The 19,540-nt window shown below is 61.8% G+C and overlaps 1 protein-coding gene across 6 annotated transcripts in view; it reads right to left on the bottom strand.

The window, feature by feature from the left end:
* ITSN1 (intersectin 1) overlaps positions 1-19,540 on the bottom strand; it is a 182,514-nt gene that overhangs the window by 15,738 nt on the left and 147,236 nt on the right. For 5 of the 6 annotated variants that reach the window (XM_037040584.1, XM_037040582.1, XM_037040581.1 and 2 more), the window contains 3 exons: positions 6,764-6,885; positions 5,014-5,120; positions 838-1,021 (listed from right to left, as the gene is read on the bottom strand). In XM_037040584.1, the coding sequence (XP_036896479.1) occupies positions 838-1,021; positions 5,014-5,120; positions 6,764-6,885 (413 nt within the window). The remainder of the gene's footprint in view (positions 1-837; positions 1,022-5,013; positions 5,121-6,763; positions 6,886-19,540) is intronic. The other variant, XR_005065676.1, reaches the window with a different exon arrangement.

The following is a 19,540-nucleotide window of genomic DNA, read 5'->3' as shown; positions in this document are numbered from 1 at the left end:
ATGATGCTGTGGCCGAGAGTCTGAAGTGAGCGGCCACAGACAATGTCACCGAGGAGGAGGGCATGGCCCCACCAGACTCATCAGGCCCCAAGACAAGCCTGTCACCATCATTATTATTGCGCTGTCTATTCATCAAAATGCACCTGTTTCACAAAGTTACTTATTTTCTCTTTTTTTCCTGTGAGAGCAGCTGTGTGGGCTGGCGGGTCCAGTGGGGACCCACCGGGCCAAGGCCAAGTCCCAGAACAGCAGACCCAGGCCCCAGGGCTCCAGCAGCACCACCCAACATCCCCCTCACAGGCACCTGGGTCTCCAAGTCCCTGTCATCCCCGGAAGCAGAGGGCCTGGCATATCACACTCACCCACCCCCAAGGATGCCTGGAGTGTGAATCCACCAAGAAGACCCCGTGGGGAAGGAAGGAAGGGTCCATGGGGGCTGCTGGCCCCTCCCTCTGTGGGGGTGGGGCAGGCCGGGCAAGAGTGAGGGTGCTCCATTGATCAGAATAGGGCACCTGAGAGTGGCCAGTCCCCCAGGGCAGGTACACGAGACAGAAAACTTAAACCTGTATTCAGACACCACCACCAATACCTGCTCCCAGGCCCCAGGCAGGGCTGGGCCCTCCTCTCCAAGCCCCCCAGGCCCCCACTTTGGGTATAACCTTATTAGCCAGCTAGTGCTGCCCCCGATGCTCAGCCAGGACCTCGGTCCCTGTGGCCTTCAGAGACACGTGCCAGCAGACACTGAGCGATCCCAGCAGACACTGAGCGATCCCGACACACCCAGCTGCCGGGGACAGCCCCTGGGGCAGGGCCCGCCTCCGTCCACAGGCTCCTCACTTTGACGAAGTCCTTGAAGTCGGGGGCCTCGTCCGTCTTCTGCTGGATAAGGGCGGCCCCGTTGAGCTGGCAGCTACAGAAGCGGATGTAGGGCTGCATGTGCGGCAGCTGGGCCGTCAGGATGTCCCCGATCATCTTCACCGGCATCTTCTCCCCGGACATCTTCTTGCGAACACGCAGCGCTCTGCACGGAGACAGGGCTGGTGAGGCCACCCCGCACACTTGGTGGCCGGCCAGGGGCAGGGTGTGGGTGAGGGGCGCCGACTCAGAGGCCACGAGCGGACCTGGGGGGGGACACGGGACGGGGGCTGAGTCCTGCTGCACGGAGGGGTCCGAGGGGCCATTGTCCGGGGCATTGTGGCTGCTTGCTGGCTCTCAGGCACCGAACTGGAGCCCCTTCTTTAGTGACTTGGATAGGGTCCCTGTGTGAATGTGTCATCTGTGGTGACAGACCCTGCCAACATGGCCCCCGTGCCAAGCCTGCGTGCAGGCCAGGGTCGCCCATGGGCAAATGGGGACGTGGAGACCCACTTTCAGGCCAAACAAAATGTAGCTAATGCGGCAAATCAGCTACCACAGAGGAACAACCTACTGTGGTCACCAAAGCCAAGTGCAGGTGATGGTCTGGACCACCTGCCCCGTTCACTGCTTTGCTGCCATGCTCATCCACAGGTGACCTGATGACAAGGGGTTTGGAGGACAGAAGCCTGCGAACCTGATGACAGGCCAATGGGCCCAACTGATTTGCATCCTGGAGGCCAAGAAGGGACTGGAGGGGCCGGGAGGTGTCTGCTCTGGGGTCCAGCTGCAGTCGGAGTATCTGGGCCTGAGAGTGGGGGCTGTGCATCCCACCCACCCGACCCTAACACTGCCCCCAGCCCTGGGACCTGGGGAGGGGCTCTGCGCTTCTGCATGGCGAGGCCAGCAGCACACTGTGGTGGTGGGGTGCACAGAGGAGGTGGGGTGTGTTCTGCCCACGCTAGTGAGCATGGTGGGTGGTGGGTGGACGGACGGACAGACAGACTGATGGACAAATGGATGGAACAGAACGTTAGGCTGAATGGTTTTAACAGAAGGGTGGGGAGATGTCGCCGTGACTCTTTGGTCGGGTCTTGGCCATGGTGAGGCTGCGCCGTTCCGAGGAGGCTCTGCAATATTCGTATTGGGCTTAAAAACTCCAGACCACTTTATTCTCTCTCATCTAAATTTTTAGTTAAAGAAAGAAAAAAAAATCCCTTGGACTGGGTGGGCAAGCAATCCAAGGACAGAAACTTCGGGGACCTTGAGTTTCCTGGTCTGAACAATGAGTGGAGGTCAGCGCTGGCTGCCCGGGGCCGGGGGTCTGAAGCATGGCACCCTCGGGATGGTGGGCGGCCACTGCCTCCCGGGGGAGCTGGTGTGGAAGGCCACCCATCTGGGGGACGGGGGCCCTGCATCCCCATGTCACACACTTGCTGTGGCTGGAAACAGGGAGCAATCCCATCACCCCACTGGTCCCCTGCGAGGGAACAGCTGTGCCTGCACACACGCACGCCCTCCCTCTTCTCCACGGTGGGGAGATGACGAGAAGGGAGAAGAGAGGTCACGAGCAGGCTGTCGGACATGAGCTGTCCCAGCCGGGGGCAGACCTAAAGCAAGGCCCCTCCATGACCAGTGCCTGTCCAGGCCACTGGGGGTCCCCTTTGGGGTGTTCTGCACAGGCAAGACTGAGGCTGGGGCTTGGACAGAGGGGGCCCCGGGCCCAGGGGTCACGTGACTCAGCTGCTGCGGCTACAGCTGCACCCCTGGCTGAGTTGGTTTATGGTCCCAGGTGCGGATGCGTGGGGAGAGGGGCGGGGGGTGGGGGAGAGGAGGACCTGCACTGCGGAGGGGCATCATGAGCCACAGCACCATTCGGAGCCCAGGGTCTGTGGCACACACGAGCGTTCCTAGTCTGCAGGCCAGGGGCACGGTCAGAGGAGCTGGCACGGACTAACACGTCCTGTGTGCCAACACTTTTCTAACATGCCTGACTTGTCACCCCTGCAGACTGTTGGGGACACTGTGCCATGCAGAAATGGCACAACTTGACCAAAGTCCCACAAATAGCAGGTGGCAGAGGCAGGCCTGGAACCCAGGTTATCTGCCCCTGGAGCCCCAGGTCTGTAAGCCCCGTGCACAGGGCAGCCGGCACAGACCCCAGGCCCCTGCTCGGCGCTCCTGCCCTGTCCTTCCCCCGCAGCTCCGTCTGAGCGCTCTCCAGCCATTTCCACCTGACACCCAGCCCCTGCCGCCACCCCCCTCCGACCTCCCTGCTTCCTGCCTTCTCTCTGTCATGACTCAACGCCCAAGGCAGGTGCTTCATTTTTCTCTCTTCTGCGTACAATAAAATTGTGTCACTCTATTTAAGAAAAACACGTTTTTTAAGAAGGTCTTCATTTCATTTCTTCCCTTTGTCCAAGCAAGGAGGCAGGAAGGGTCTTAACAAGTGCGGTTTCCAGCCCCCGAGTCTGGGGGCCCCACCTCACTCCTGCTGGGTGACCCCCGGGGCTTGCACCTGGGTCTTAACATTAAAAGGTTCCAACCTTTCTGCCCTGCTCGGCTTAGTAAAGAACAAAAGCTTGGGGTGGCTGCCTCCTTGTCCTACGTTCCTTCCACGGGGGCAGGCCAGGAGGCAGGGGGGTACCTCTGGTGGGACCTTGGGTGTCCCCCACCACGCAGCCCCGGCACACCCCGCCCTCTGAGCTGCCGGCCTCCCCAGCATCACAGTGCGCTCAGCTCCGCCCTCCAGGCCTGGCCCTGACAGCTGGGGAAGGGGCTCTGCCCCACCCACCCCACCCCACCCCGGGCCAGAGCAGGCTGGAGGGAAGCCCAGAGACAGGCAGGGGAGCAGGCCCAGCCCCACAGCCTTCTCCAGGCCAACCCGTCGGGGGACCCCGGGGACATATACCCCCCCACCCCCACCCCCACTGAGAGCTGCCTAGGGAAAAGCGTGCTTTAACCTGCATTATATTTTCTAAAGAAAACCTTTGTGTCTATTTTGAAACAAGTCATCTCTGACACTTTAGATTCAGGGGTGAAGTCACCCCCTGGCCCCCAGGTGACAGGACTGCTCTCTCTCCAAGGTGAGGCTGGGTGCTCAGGCGGTGCCACCAGGGTCCCCGGGCCGAAGCCCAGGGCTCACTGTGGACCAGGTACCCTAATGAGAACCCTGGGTGGGAGGCAGCATTTCGGTCCTTTTGTGACAGATGAGGCCCCTGAGTGCAAAAACGCACAGCTGGGGAGGCGGTGGGGTGGGGGGTGGAGGGGGTGGCATGCGGCTGTGAGTCCGAGTTGGCCTGAGGAAAAAGAGGCCTGCGCTGCTGACTAATTAGCCAGGCCGGCATGTTTTAAAAACTCGCAGCACACCGGCACACAAGTTGAAGATGGCCACTCCAGAACAGAGAGAGAGAGAGGGTGCCGCTGTCCCACCAGCTCTCCGAGCCTCCCCTCCCCATCCCCCCCACCCCAAACACACCCTGCTCAAGGGCGCGGGCACCTGAACTTGGAAGGAAAAGCTGGGGCAGCCGCCACCTGACGGGGTGCTTCGCCCCACGCCCCGGAGGGAGGCCCTTCTGCCAGCTGGCCTGACCGCACCCCCTGGACTCCCCCGTGCTCTCACCAATGCTGTCACAGCAGGGCCTGCAAGGGACCTTCGTGACGACACAGCCCGTGGCACTGAGACGGGCTCCCACCGCAGCTCCCTGACCCCCGTCCCCACTGCTGCCTCCAAGACCCCATTGGGAATAAGACGTCCAGCAGGCTCAGGCCAGCTTCTCCGAGAGTCACCCCAACGTGGCCAGTGAGCGGTGCTGCCACGTTCCACCCGCGGGCACCAAGAGCATCTGCAGAGACCTGTGCTCGCCCGTGGGAACCTGGGTCGGAGGCAGGGCGTGGGGGCTGCCCCACGCCGGGACGGAGCCAGCCAGTGACCAGGGCAGGGCTGGCCTTGCTCTGGAAATTCTAGAGCCACAGGAGCGCAGGACCCGGACACTCGGGTCACTTGGGGTGCGTGTGGAAAGCATCAGAGCCAAGAAGGGGGCGGTGCTCGTGAGTGGAGAGCAGCAGACAGGCGGCGCATGCATGGCGGGGACACGCGTGGTGGGACGCGGTGCGACGCTGGGAGGCGAAGCGAGGCGGGGTTGGAGGGAGGCTTACTTTAGCAGCTTGATATTGCACATAATCAGCTCCTTCCAGTTAACAAAAATCAGAGCCCCCTCCTTCTCTGCCAGCAGCTCAGACTCCATCAGGGGCTTCTGAAAGATCTACAGGTGCAGAAAACGAGGCAGTTCAGAAAGCAAACGGTTAGCCCGCCCCTCGCACACGCACGCACGCGGGAAGGCTGCGCTGCGGCTCTGCTGGGGCCCGGGAGCCCACGCCCACCTTCCGGCCCTTTCTGAAGCAGACGGCCCCTCCTCTGCCTGGGGTGGCGGCAGGTCCCCACACAGGTTTGCATCGTCTTGCCAGGGAGGCCACTGAAGTGGGGACGACTGTCCTTCGCTCCAGCGGGACAAAGCCAGGAGGCCCGTCCTCACCTCCCACCGCCTTACCTGCCACAGGGACATGGGCACAGCGGGCACAGCGGGCACGGCGGGCACGGCGGGGCTGACAGAGGCGCACGGCTCTGGGCGCCTCCTCCGCCAGCGCCCAGGGCATTCTGAGGGGAGCAGGCCCTGGCAGCCGGGGGTGACCTCAACATGTCGCCTCAGGGACAGACTGCACTGTGGTGGCCTCAGCCTGGGCCAGGACAGCACACACGTTCAGGGCGTCGGCCGCTCCCCCGGGCTCAATGATGCAGATGGGCCCACCCGTGCTCTGCATGGTTGTTTGGGGTGCAGCTCCCAGCTGAACCCCCCTGGGGTGAGCCCCGCCTGCCAACAGGTTGTTCTCTAGCAGTGGAGGCCGGCCACTCTCCAGAAGGTTCTTTGGGGACAAGGTGGCGTTGAGTAAACAGCTGCCCTGACGCAGTCCCTGGGGCCTGTTTCTCCTGAGTCCTTGAGCCAACACTGGACCTGCCTTAAACCAGACCCCTGTGCACAGATGCCATCGAAGGGGCGACGTGCCCATCCTGGACGGGGTATTTGGTGGCAGGCGAGTCTCTTGAAAAAGGGGCATCGCTTTTTAATTTGCACCGACGCTTTCTACACCTCCTGGGGGCCAGCAACCCATCCTGCCCCCTGGCCTCCTTCGACACTGGGGCACCGAGTCCCGCCTGCCCCGGTCGTCCAGATGAGAGGAGATGGACCCACAGCTGTTGGGGGCACGGGGCTGGGGTGGGGGACAGGAGTCCTAACCATCACAGTTCTCCTCAGGGGACAGAGCGGCCCTACAACCAGCCCCGCAAAGCCGTGTGTGCAGACAAACGGCCTCTTGGACAGCAGGCCCCTTGCGCACACCTTCCCCCCCTTCAGCACAGAGCAGCCAGGGCGGCCCTTCGAGGGCTGCCCGGGAGGAGACAGCACGAGGACTCATCTGGGACAGGGGTGCACAGGGCTGTGCAGAGGTGGCCGTTTTGCCATGGAAGGGGCAGCACCAGCAATGACTCGAGACAGCGGCAGTTTTCAGACGCCACCAACCCGGGGGCCTGCTGAAAACGTCTCTCTCCGGGCCATCAGCCAGGCAGTGGCTCAGCCTAGACTCCGAGTCGCACGCGCCTCTGCCCTCGCAGCTCCGCACTGACGCCCCTGGCCCCCCCAGGGGAGCGATGTCAGCCCCTCCGAGGAAGGACTCCATGTTGGCCATGGCCGAGAGGGCCACCACCTTCTCTGGAGGAAGGCTCTCCCATGTGCCTTACCGCCCAGACACGCCCCAAACCTCCGAAAGCCTCTGGGCTGGGATCTGGGACCCAGGCCTCCCCTCCAGCCCCACCCTCAAGGCACCCCCCCGGCGCACCCCAGGCTGCTGTTACCTCGGTGACCAGCTGCAGGTCGCTCACATAGTTCTCCTCTGTGACGATGAGCTCGTGGATGTACCCCTGTCGCTTCCTCTCCGTCGGGGTCAACATGTCCAGGAGATGCAGGTCTGAACACCCTGGAAAATACAGCCACACAGATGACTCGGTCAGTCCCGTGGGGCCCACCCAGCCTCGCAGAGAGTGTCCCCGGGCCTCAGGGCGGCTGGGCCCTACGGTCTCTCTCGGCAGTGCTGGGGGTCGACGTGTGTCCGCCCCTCCCCCAAGTGGCTTCCAGACCTAACCCCTAGTGCGTGTGACCTTATTTTGAAATAGTCTCTGCAGATGTCATTGAATTAAGATGAAGTCATACTCAATTACTGTGGGCCTGAGTCCAATGCGACCTGTGTCCTTGTATGAGAACCAGACAATCCCTGGCCACGTAGCTCAGTTGGTTAGAGCATGATCCTGATACACCAGGGTTGTGGGTTCAATCCCCGGTCAGGGCACATACAAAAATCAACCAATGATGCATAAATAAGTGAAACAGCAAACCCATGTTTCTCTCTCTCTCTCCCCCTTCCTCTCTCTCTAACTATCAATACATTTTTTGAAAGGTTTAAAAATTAGTTTCGAAAAGAAGACAAGACTGAGACAGACAGACAGACAGAATGCCACGCAATGGTGGAGGCAGAGACACGCACGCTGCATCTATGGGACAAGCACACCAAGGACTGCCGAGGAGCCCCGGCGGCCGCAGGGGCTGAGAGAAAGGCCCGGGACCAGTTCTTCCCTGTCGCCTCCAGAGGGACACGACCCTGCTAACACCTTGACTGTGGACGTCTCACCTCCAGGACTGTGACAAATTCGACCTCTGTTGTCCTGGGCCACCCTGACTGGTGTGGTTCGTCACAGCAGCTGTGACTGACTGGTACAGGCGGCCTCATTGAGACCATTGACAGTGCTCAGAGAGAGGAGACTTGGTGACAGGTGGCCTGCATTTCCCTAGGGCTCACGCGTGCCAGGCCCGGCACTGGGAGCTTTGCCTCAACGGCTGTGCACGGTGCTCACGTGGAAACTACAATCTTCTCCATTGTGGGCAGAGAAACTGAGGCTTTGGGAAGCTGGCTCACACGACACCTCTCAGCGGGGGGGTGGAGAAGCCAAGAGCCAGAGGCTGCTGACACGTTGACTCTGGACATCGAGCTCTACCCCCAACACCGGTGCTGGGTCCAGCACACACGGGGAGAGCGCTGTCCTGTGCTGAGGCCCCTGGTGGGCCGGGGGCCATCAGTGGGGCGCAAGCTCTCCGGGACCAGGCCACGGCCCCACACCTGTGGAAGCTGGGCAGTGAGCCCGCGGGCAGCTGCAAGCAGGATACCCAAGGCCATGGCTCTGCCACTTGAGGTGGGGTGAGGGCCACCTGCCCCCTGCCCCTGCTCACTTAGCCGGTTCCTGGACGTTTGGGTTATTGGCAGAGGCTGCCCCATGAGGCGCACATTGGGATGAGAATGAGAGGCTCGGCTCTCGGATGCACCTTTTCCAGCCGGGTGGTCACTCCCTCCTTTCCATCCAGGGTTCTTCATTTAATCCTAGAAATCAGATTTGTAAAAGAGACCCGGGGGCGTTCGGCAGGGTGGTGGGGATGGGCACGTTGAGTCCCATTCACTGGTTGTTCTCATCCCTTCTCCCCACAAGGGGGCGCGATGGAGCACAGCGTGCAAACTCTTGCTGGAATCAGGGTTTCCGAAAAGTGTGTGTTGGGGACCAGCAGCCTCAGCGCGACCTGGGAGCCTGTTAGAAATGCAAATTCTCCAGCCCCCAATGAGTGGACTGTCGAGACTTAGGTCCTGAACCCCGTGATTTACCAAGTCCTCCACATGACTATTGTAGGCGCACTGCTATTGGGGGTCCCTCCGAGTTTCCACCTTCCCACGAGGGAGGTGTCAGGCCCGATGGGAGGTATGTGGTCTGTGTGCTGGAACCTCCTGCAGACAGAATGGTCCCTCTGGCATGAATGAGGTCACAGAATTCTTGGCAGACGCTTCACTGTGCTGGAGACGACTCTGAGCTGGGGTGCTTCCAGCCCTGGCTCTGGCCGCTCCCCTGGCCAGATGCCCTTTCTGCTGCAGCCTCTATCCCGAGGCAGGGCAACCCCGGGACAAACCGATGGTGCCGCAAAAGCAGCAAAGACGACACACCATCCTGTTAACGCCTTCCGTGTCCCATCCATCTGAGGCCTCATTCAAAGGCACAGCCACGAGCAGAGCATGAACCTCCCGGCCTGTCTGCGGGTGGGTCCGGGACGCGGGCCCTCTCTCCACCACGGGCTTGGCCCAGCTGTTCCGCCTGCCTCAGGGCGTGGGGTGCACTGGATTAAAACAACTGCATCAGCCATGAGCTTGCAGGAAGGAAGCAAGGCGGGACTGCTCGCTGGGTCCGCCCAGCCGCCTCTGCGCCAACTTTCCGGTGTGGGAGCCCGTGCACAAGGACGAGGGCCAGGCTTCTTAAAGGGCGGAGAGTGGCCCTCGCTCCAGGGACTTGTGGCAACTGCGGGGACTCCCAGGGCCTGCCTTCCTGCGGGGGTGTGGGTGTGGGTGGGGGTTGGGGGAGCAGCACAGCGGTGCAGCTCCAGGCTGAATTCTCCTCCGAGCACTGCGTGCAAGTGTTTGCAGGGACGCAGCGGTGGGCAGGCCTGGGCGCCAGCTGGCCCAGTCTTCCGAACCTCCCTGTAGGTCACTGTTTCCCCTGGGGCACCTGATGGCTACTCTGCCCTGGCCCCAGAAAACACATGTACGACGCACACAACACACACACGTTTGCACACGATTTTAGGGGGTTCACAGGCCCTCTCAAGCTTGTTCGTAGATCTTACGCATTCCTTCATTTCACAAGTATTTACTGATGGCCTACCATGAGTCTGGCCCTCACTGTGCTGGGGGTGCAGATTTGTGATGGAAAAGGGTCTGCTGTGCACCCCACCCTCGGAGAAGATGGTGCTGCCCCCCACCCAGGTTGAAGGTGGTGCTGCCCCTCCCAGAGCCCCAGGCTGGGAATGGGTTCCTTGTGGCAGTAAGGACCAGGGATCACGATGGCTGGCATTTGGTGGGCTGGACCAGGTGGCCTACAGTGTGTGGGACACACGATTCCCCAGCCCAGTTGCCACAGCTCCCCACCAAAATAAGTCACACTACTAGACAGTGACACTGTGCCCAGCCCAGGGAGGGACAGTGCAGGGACCAGAAGACACACTTAGAATGACTGAGGAAGTGGAACCAGGGGCCTGTGAGGGGGATGACAGGCCCCAGCTTGCTTTGAGTCTCGGAAGTTGTTCCTCTTCCAGATCACTTGGTGCCGCTTTGAACCAGCCCAGAGCCAGAGCGGAGGTCGGGGCTGGGTCCGCGTCACTGGGCCAAGAATCCCAGGTGTCAGGGCCAGGTCAGGGCGACGCGGGGCCTGCTGCCCACAGCAGGTCGGGGGCATGCGGACACTGCAGGGTCACCCCCACGGCAGGCCTTGCCAGGCCGGTGGAGCTGAGGTGTGTGGGGCGGGGCTGGTGAGTGTGGGCGACCTGCCCTGGCAAATGCCACCCCATTAGGTTCCCCCGCCACGGTCAGCCTGCAGACAGGGACACCACCCGGAATGCAGCGAGAGCGAAGATTCTCTGGGGAGGTCCGTCTCCCTCTCGTGAACCAGCGACGTTGGCTTGGAATTTTCCCTTCAGCCACTGACCTGACCCATAGGGTGCGGTTTCAAAAATTCTTGCTTGTGAATGCAGACCAAGAGAAACATTGAAGACTCGGAATAGGCGCTTTGAACTAAAAAAATATCTTTCCTTTGAAGATGGAGTATTTAGGAAAACAAGAGAGTTTCAAACTCCATCGTTCAGGGCAGGGTAAACAGGAGCGCTTTGTTCAGGGGTGGAGTGCGCTCCGTGTCTCCTGCGGGCGGCTGTGGCTGGCGGCTCCGCTTCCCGGAGAGCAACGAGGGGATGAAGCGCCAAGAGTCCCTTCTCATGTCAGCACAGGGATTCTGGTGCCTACGGACAACCCCACAGGTGACTCCAGGCAGGTACAGACGACCCCCAGTCAGGCCCCCACACAATCCCGAACAGGTGGGCACAATGACCAAATGGGGAGGAGGGCTGCGAAGCCCCTTTGAAAGGGTTTGGGTCTGGGGCACTGGAGAGAAGGATGGGGAGTCTTGCCCACAAGGCCATCTGCCCCCTCAGTGGGACAATGTTTATTTGAACAGCACAATCTAAACCGATGGCTTTATTACAAAAATCATACACGAATACATGCTTCTTGGAAGCTCAAAGAATACAGAAGCATTTAGGGGAAAAGTGAGCAGCGCCCCCCCCTCTGACCGCCCCCATCACTCTACTTTCTTTCCCAAGAAGGCCACCCCGCAGCGAGCCGGCCACCGAGCCGGCCACCAAGCCGGCCACCGAGCCAACCACATCAACAGGCCGCATTCCTATCACAGAAGAGCCAAAACATACAATGAGTTGATCGATAAATATTTACCAAGTTCCTAGGAAGCCCAAGAGACACAGAAATAAACACGTTAACGTCCTTGTCCTCATGGAAACTCATAGCCCTTGGGGAGACTGAACGGGAAAATTAAATTTAAAATAGCCAGCCAGGAAGAACGGGCCCGCGGGCTGCTGGACGGTGGGGACAGAGAAGTGGCACTCTCGGTCCCCAGGGAGGAGGGCTCGGCCCCAGGTCCAACTTGGGCTGGTCCCATGTCGGGCAGCGGGCGGGTCACTGCAGGAGGGAAGAGGGAAAGGAGACTGGAGGCCACACTGCCCGAGGGGCCAGAGCGGGGGCGGGGCACCAACCAGCAAGTCGGAAGCTCAGGCGACGACAGCTCTTCATCTGTATGGGCAAGGGCGGACCTTCGTGTCCGGGGACACTCACAGCCCCATCTCTGGCTCTGTGGCCCCAGGTCAGGGGGACAACGGTCTGCACTGAAGGCTTCTGCAGGGTCTGCCCGGCCGTGGGGGACGGGCCTCAGGGCCCTAGTCCCCCTGCCAGGGGAACCCACACCCCCAAGGCTCCCCTGGACTCCCCTGGGAGCGGAATGGAATCGTGCTGCCCCGGTGCCCCCAGCAGACTGGCACGCAGCGGGTGGCTTGTCACGTAGGAAAGGCAGGTGAGGCCCGCAGTAGATGTGGCGTAAAGAAGGTCCTGTGGCCACAGCGCTTTGTCCTCACCGTGGGACTATTGATGTCCGCAAACCCGTTCTCCAGGCTGAGCACTGCACGCTCCTGCTGCAACACAGCAGCGACCGCGCTTGGGGCTGGGACGCCTCCGTGACTGAGGCAGGGTGGGTCCTTGTCCTTCGGAGCCTCGGTCTACCGGAGGCTCGGACACTCGTTCCATCCATGCTCGGACCCTGGCCGAATCGCAGGCACCTCCCTCCTCCAGTCCAGAGACCTCGTAGTTGTGAAGCCCTGAAGCCTGGGTCTTCATGGGGATCTGGAGCAGCTGGTGGGCCCAGAGGTCTGTCGGGGGAGCCAGCGAGAGCCTGGCTCCTACTGCCTGTGTTCGGGACCCCCGGGGCCCCCGGGGCAGGGGCCTCCCCTCCGCCTCCGCCCAGAACCTCGAATGCCAGTGCGGCTTGCAGATCTGCCTCAGGAAGGACAGCCCCGTCCGCCGGGCTGCCAGGCAGCTGAGGAGCCAAGAAGCAGCGCAGACGCAGCACTCACGGCACTCGTGGGGGGGGGGCCGTCTTCCTCCTCTATGGGCAGCGGGGCTTCATTTCGTTGAAGGCCTATTGTTCACGGCCTCACAGCTCACACTGCAGTGTCCAGCGCCTGCGGGCTCGACCCGGCCCCGTTTATGCCGCCCTTGTTCGCCTCCGCCCTCCGTTGCGGCTTGCAGCGCGCCGTGTCCTGCGGTGGTGTGGGTTCCCCACCAGCGGTCATAAATCGATCCCTCGGGTACACAAGGTAGATGGTGGTGCTGAAAGTACAGACATTTCTGTGGGCGTCCGAGGGAGGAGGCAGGGGGTTTGACCAGACGGCTCTGGGACTCCTCCAGGGCGGAAAGTCTTCGAGCTGGGCCGGGCAGTGGCGAGGGGCCGGGGAGGAGGGGAGGGGCCCGGGAGCCCAGACGCAGGGAGAGAGGGAAGCAGACGCGGGGTAACAGGTGTGGATGGAAAGGGGTGCCGCCACAAACCGTCAACTCCCAACGGGCCGGTCGTGCTGGGCAGGCACACCTGGGACCTGCCGCTCTCGTACCTGGGTCACTCACCTCGGAAACGCCAGGAGTGACGCCCCTCTAAGACAAGACCACCCTCGGGAGAGCACGTGACCTTGTTAACTGCCCTACGGCCCGATCCCCACCCACCTTGCCTTCTCTCACCTCCACGGAATCTTCCTTACGTTTCCTCATGAACTCCACGTGCATGAAAGAAACAGCAAAACTCATTCTCCAGAGCATCTGAGATCTGGCTTCCCAGCGACGGTCGTGGGCTCTGGCCCCAGTAAACTCACAAAGCTCCTGTGCCCGTCTGGACCGCTCTCACACCGCCACGGGGGGTGGGGAAAGCGGCCCGGATGGAGCTGCGAGCCCTCCCGGTCCGAGCGCCGCACACGGAATCCTCACCCACGGCCCCTGCACAGTGGCTGCTGCTGGTACCCCCACTGAACAGACACGGGCACTGAGGCGCGGAGAAGGGGAGCAACCTGCCGAAGTCTCGGCTGACACATGGCGGGGGCTGCGACCCGAGTCCCGCTCTCGGCCACTGTGCCTGCCCACAGGGAAGGGGCTTCGGCAGTCAGCTCGGGCCGCTGGAAGCTGGTTCCCCGGCCGGCGGCTCAGACAGCGGAAAACCAGTCTCAGGCTGCTGGGGGCTGCAGCCCGGGGTGGAGGTGCTGGCTGGTCCGGGCCCTCCCCAGGCTGCTCTCCGTGGCCAGCAGACGGTTCCTTCCCTGAGTGTCCCCACGGGGTCTTCTCTGCGCTCCAGGTCACACCTACTGACCGCTCAGGTCTCCTCTTCTGACCAGGACCCCAGTCAGGTGGGATTACAGCCCAGTCTGATGGCCCCCTTTAAGGCATTGTCCCCAAACACAGTCACATCCTGAGGTGCTGAGGGGTGAGGGCTGCAACACCGGGGTCTGGGGGCACAATCCAGCCCCATGCAGCGGGGAAGTGTGGTCGAGGAGGGAGGCGGCCACAGGTCCACCTTTGGCTGCCCAGCCAGGGGGAGTCTGGGCTGTACTGCGGGGGGAATCACTGTGGTGGCTATGAGGAGGGTGGGCCAGGGCTGTGGCCCCCGAGTTCGGCTGCCTGTTGGAATCACCTAAAGAGGTTTTTTTTTAAAGCCCAGCATCCCTCCTGCACCCAAAATGAATCAAATATGGCTGGCCAGGGAGCCACCAGGTGCCTGTGACTTGTGAAGCTGCCAGAGGACTCCGACACGCGGCCAGGAGACAGGGCTGCTCCCTCGGAGGGAGGGCGGCCTGGAAGGCAGGGCGCCTGGGCAGACAGGGCTCGAAGCTCCACGAGGGACAGGGGACGCAGCTGCCGAGCCGCCTGCACAGGCAGGTCGCTCAGGTGACTCGTCCAAAGGGGCCCGGCTCCTGGAGGCCACCCAGGGCTTAAAAGGTCATTCCGTTCAACACCTTCATTCCCTGGATGGGAGAGTGGAGTCCAGAGACGTACGGTGACTTCTAGAGTCAAACCTGCTCTCGATGGCTGGGAAGCCACCAGGAAAGCGATCCTCCCTGGGGACCCTCCTGCAAGACCCGGCTGAGAGGACACTCTTGTCCCTGGAGCCTGAGGCTTCCAGGCTGGGTCAAGGCAACCCAGTCACCTCCAAAAACCACCACAGGCGGACTGGTCCTGGTGGCCCTGGCCCACAGGAAGCTCTGGAGACTCGACCAGCTCGGGGGTCCAGAGGGGCAGGTGAATTCTCACCCTGGGGGAATCAGCCTTACAAGGATCTCAGACAGCCCGGGGTGTCTCAGAACTTGGCACACTGATCCCACGGGGACAAGAGAGACAGCCTCATGACCTGCTCCTTGTCAGCAACTGCAAGGCGGCGCCAGGCCCCCGCCTTCACGGGGCCTCTGTTCTGGTGGGAGAAGGCAGCCCACAGAGCACGTGCCCCCCCACGTCACGGTCGGGGGGCTATGACAGCGATGACTCACCATTCTGTGATGAGGAATTCTCGAGGGAATTCATCTGAAATGACGGTGCCTTCCCACCCAAAAGTCTGCACACACACTTCCTGAGCAGCCCCTACAGACAAGGGCCCCGGGGCGGCAGGCAGACTGAGGGGAGACTGTGTGTGACGGCAAACCACACACAGGGGCACTGACCGGTGCTGGCGGTCACTTTGCTATCACTGCGTCGGTCTTAACAGGGTCCGGCATGGCCCCCCGAGGAGCTCACAGTTGAATCGGCAATGAGCGTGTCCATGTGTCTAGGTGTGAGTCTGTCCACTTGGGGGTGTGTGTGACAAGTAACTAGGACTTCAACGAGGACCTGAGTCGCAGCATCCACAGAGCCGACAGACGGCAGCAAAAGGAGGGGTGAGGGTGGGCGTTTCGGGCCGAGCCACTAGTGTCTTCAGCTTGACACAAGAACCCGGGGGGGCAGCGGGGAGGTCTGGCTGGCTCACCTGATAGGAAGGTGGGGTTCCGTGGCCCTGAGCCCGCGCACCGCCTCCCACGGGCCCTGGAGGGGGATGGGGCTGCGGGCTGAGCCACGGACCCGCAGCACGGAAACAGACTCCATGTCCACGCTGCCTGCTCCCTGTTCGCATGCCCCGCCGCGCGGGGCCTGGACACCACAGCATGGCCTGGGGGCCAGAGGAGGCTGTTCTCGAGAGGGACAGTGGAAGTCCCCCGGGCGGCAGAGGCCCAGGCTTACATCGAGGGTCATCATAGTGACAGGAAAGTTGGCCCCAGGCCCATGAGGGGCCCAGCGGACACGCCACCTCGTCAGGCACCAGTGGTCCTCCCCCAGCATCTGCCGCGAGTCTCGGTGCTGGACACTGGGAAGGTCTTTAGATGGCAGGAGCCACCTACCAGAGATCGGGTCACCAACCCTTCCCCCACCTCCCTGAGGAAGTGACAGCTGAACAGGTGTACATGGTGGGGAGGGGCCCTGCAGGCAGGGCCTTGCAGACCAACTGTGGGGCCCAAGTCTCTACCCCACGAGGACCGGGACCCCTGGCTGGTTTTCAGCAGGACAACTGGTCCTGAACCTGGCCCTCTGCCCGTGGTGGCCCAAGGGCTGGCAGACGGGTCAGGAACGTGGGACGTCCTCACGGGAGGGGCAGAGGACTCCCTCCCCACCACGGCCTCCGCCTGCCATTCCTCGGGCCTAGAGGCCCTCCCCCAACGCCCAATGCCCACCCTTCCTTCTCTGCGGTCAAGTGTCCTCCAGTCCACGCCCCCTCTCCCGAGAGGCCTTCCCAGGCCACCCCATCCGCCACAGCCCGCCCCAAGGTCACCCCATCCCACCCACCACTCACTGAGATGACTCGCTCACGCCTGCTCTGGCAGTGCCCCGCCCCCACTCCCACAGCCCTGTCCCCCAATGCCATGTTTCTTAGCCACCACTCTCAGGGACAGACAGGGGCCGGTTGCCGGGAAACGTGGGCAGGCTGCACCCCTCCTGGTCTCTCCAGTGATGCCCAAGCTTTCGACACAGCATGGGGATGGTGTGGGCGGGGGGGAGAGTGGGGTGGGGTGGAGGTTCCCACCAGAGACCACCTCAGGCAGGGGCCGTTACTGAGGATTCAGATTGAGGGGGCCTCCCCACAGGGGCCTCCAAACTCGAGGTGACGCCCAGAGAGGAGAGGGCATCTCAGCTCTGTCCCACCGCTGGGAGGGCTGTGGGGCGGGCGTTCTGCTGGAGGCCTGGCAGACGGAGCAGACGGCCCGAGGCTCTGGACCCCGAGGGCAGCTCAGCGTGCACAGAGGGGTGGGAGAGGGGGGACGCCTGTCTCTACGCATGCTGGGGGCGGCTGCCCTGGAGACGGCGCTTCGGGTTGCACCATGGAGACACATGCATGGCCACTTTAAAAAAAAAGGAAGAAAGGAAAAGCGAGCTTCTGGCATGTTTGGGGCTGAATGTTCCCGTCTTTGCTGGCAAGAGAACACAGGGCCGAGGAGCGCAGGGATGAAACATGAAGGGCCCAGTGAGTCAGCGTGTCTGACAGGTTTATCGTGGAGTGCAGCACGGGCCTGCCCACACCACCACGGGCACGGCATTTCAAAGCCGGGCATGTGCCTCTGGCTCTGGCGGCCTCTTGTACCACCAGCCTGCCCGTGAGGCACAGGGCAGCCTCTCCCCACCCACCCGGGTTTGCAGACCAGGCTGTGGCCGTAAGTCACGAGTGCCGTGTGAGCTCGGGGAGCAGGGAGGGGTGGCAAAGGCTGCTACTCCCACGCAGGGGCCCCAGCGCAGCGGAGTGGGGGCCCTGGCCCTGTCTGGAGGGGACCAGGAAGCCGACCGATGTCTCTCCGAAACCCCCGTCTGCAACGTCCTGTCTTCTGAGGAGCCCTGAAGTGCACACAACCAGCATGGTTGGGTTCCATGCACATGAGGCTCACCCACAGGCACCCACGCCCTCCCTCAAACAGCAGCAGCAGCAGCAGCAGGGCGCTCTCACTGCCCTCCCTGTGTAAACGAGGACTTTGACTTGGCTGCCACCACATACCTCCTAAGGGCAGGGCTGGGGCCTGAAGCCCTGCCCCCAACTGTCATCTCAGACTGCTCCCCGGCCTAAGGGCCAGAGGCAGCTCTCCACCCACTGCCTGCCATTTGGATGGGAGGGATGGACAGCAGAGGGCGCAGGCTGCGTCCTGGGCTGTGCACCCGGGAGGGGGGGGCAGCGACGTCTGGAATCCCACCCAGCGGGGAAGGAGGCAGTCCCTGGTGGCAGGAACAGGCAGGGCTGTTCTTCTCTGACTGGACAGAGGGAGAAGCAGGGTCAGGGAGCCGGGGGGCTGCCTTGAGAAGGGCACTGCAACTCCCAGACCCTCCACGTCCTCAGCTCCAAAGCACAGGGCTGCTGCCCACTGTCCCCGAGATGTCAGCTGCATGCAATGACCTGCAGGGAGCACCTGTGCACAGCCCCCTGCCCCGCCCCCAGAGACCATCCCACACTTCCCTAGTGGGACCTGGAATGCAGCAATGGGGAGCAGTGTGTGTGAGTGTGTGTGACAGGGACCGGAGGGGAAGGGACAATTGGAACTAGGAAGGGAGAATTGAGTCCTTTGACACGGAGGGCAACAGCTTCCTTGATGAAAAATGGCAGATCAAAGTGGCTTCCCCGTCCCGGGTCAGCAAGGAGAAGCGACACCCAGACATCTGTTCACTGTAAAAACGTGATGGGCTGACTCAGCGCTTCCTCTTTCAGGCTTTCGACACCCCTCTGACTCCGTGTGCCAGGCCGATCCGGAAACAGCATCTGTCGCCTCTGCTAGAATCTTCCATGGAGGGGTATTTATCTGCCTGCTGGCCCTGCGGCGACCTCACCACTCACCCCGCAGCTACCAAGCTGCAGACGCAGCCATGCCAGTCCCTGCAAACCCTGTCTCTCTGTCTGTCTCTTTCTCCCTCTGTCTTGTCTCTCTCCTTCTCAGCCTGTTAACAACCTACAGCAACATTATGGCTTAGCAGCACGGAGCACTGACAAGATTTTATGGCAGATTCTCATTTTTGACAAACAAAACCTTAAAGTGCTGTGACGCAGCTCATATCATTTAAAAATGCCTGGAGAGGTTTCCATTTCAAGAGGGGTGCCTTCCTGAGAGACCCTGGAAACCTTCGGCTGGAACGACGGCACCGGACACGCCGTGGGAGCCGGGGTCTCACATGCGGTGTGTTCTTCAAGAAAGGCCAGAGGGCACTCCGGCGGAAGGAACACCCGAACTGGGCTCTGGTGGGTGGTCTTTGACCTCACTGTTTCCCCTCATCCCACTGGATGTAACAAATCAGGTCTGTCGAAGGCACCACATTTCCATGCATTTTCGGGGTCTGCTGGCCTTCAAGGTCATTTCTATAAAAATCCTCTTGGGACCTTTCGGAACTAAAAGGAATGAGTAGGGCTGACTCGATGTCTGCTCAAAGAAAAAAAAAGAACATTCCTGTTCTCTCAGAAATGACTGTTTGCCAGGAGGCAGGACTGATCTGTCGGCCCCCTGTGCAGCTGGGCCCTGAGTGTGCTCCCCCAACCCCATGCTGCGGGGAGACCTGGGCAGACGACGTGGCCGTGCCCCGGCACCCTCGGTCCGAAGAGCAAGGCGCTGCAGGATCAGCCCTTCCCAGGGCACTGTGCTGTGGGGAGCCCACCTCCAAAGGGACAAGGGGAAGGCCTTCGCGGCGTCCTCCCCAGGATGACGGATAGGCCGAGACCCGGGACTCGGCACTTTCTCCAGTGCTCAGCCATCCAACCCGCACAACCCATGTGCCGGGCAATCCCACCCTACATCAGTCTGAACCACACGAAATGTCGTTTTTTAGGTAAGAAACTGAATATTGGCAATTTCAAATGGTTAAACTGGCTGCTTGGAGGGTTTTCCTGCTGCTGGTCTCAAGAGGCCGAGGGCCCCCGGGTCCACCGGCCACGGGAGTCTGGGTCTGCGGCTCCCTTCCAGAAGCGGGCTGGACGCCAGTTTCCGCCGCACCTGTGAGGAGCGAGGCTCTAACTTGCCAGGGGAACGGATTCTTGCTTTAGCCCAGCGTCTCCCAGACACTGTCTGGCGCAGAGACAGCCTGGGGCTAGCAGGCCTCCGCCTCTCCTTCCACGCCCAGGCGCTGCCCC

The sequence above is a fragment of the Sturnira hondurensis genome, unplaced genomic scaffold, assembly GCF_014824575.4.
Source record: "Sturnira hondurensis isolate 20B ecotype Veracruz unplaced genomic scaffold, ASM1482457v3 Scaffold0002640, whole genome shotgun sequence".
Classification (NCBI taxonomy): domain Eukaryota; kingdom Metazoa; phylum Chordata; class Mammalia; order Chiroptera; family Phyllostomidae; genus Sturnira; species Sturnira hondurensis.
Note: the sequence above shows the minus strand (reverse complement) of the source record. Positions and strands in the feature narration are given on the sequence as shown.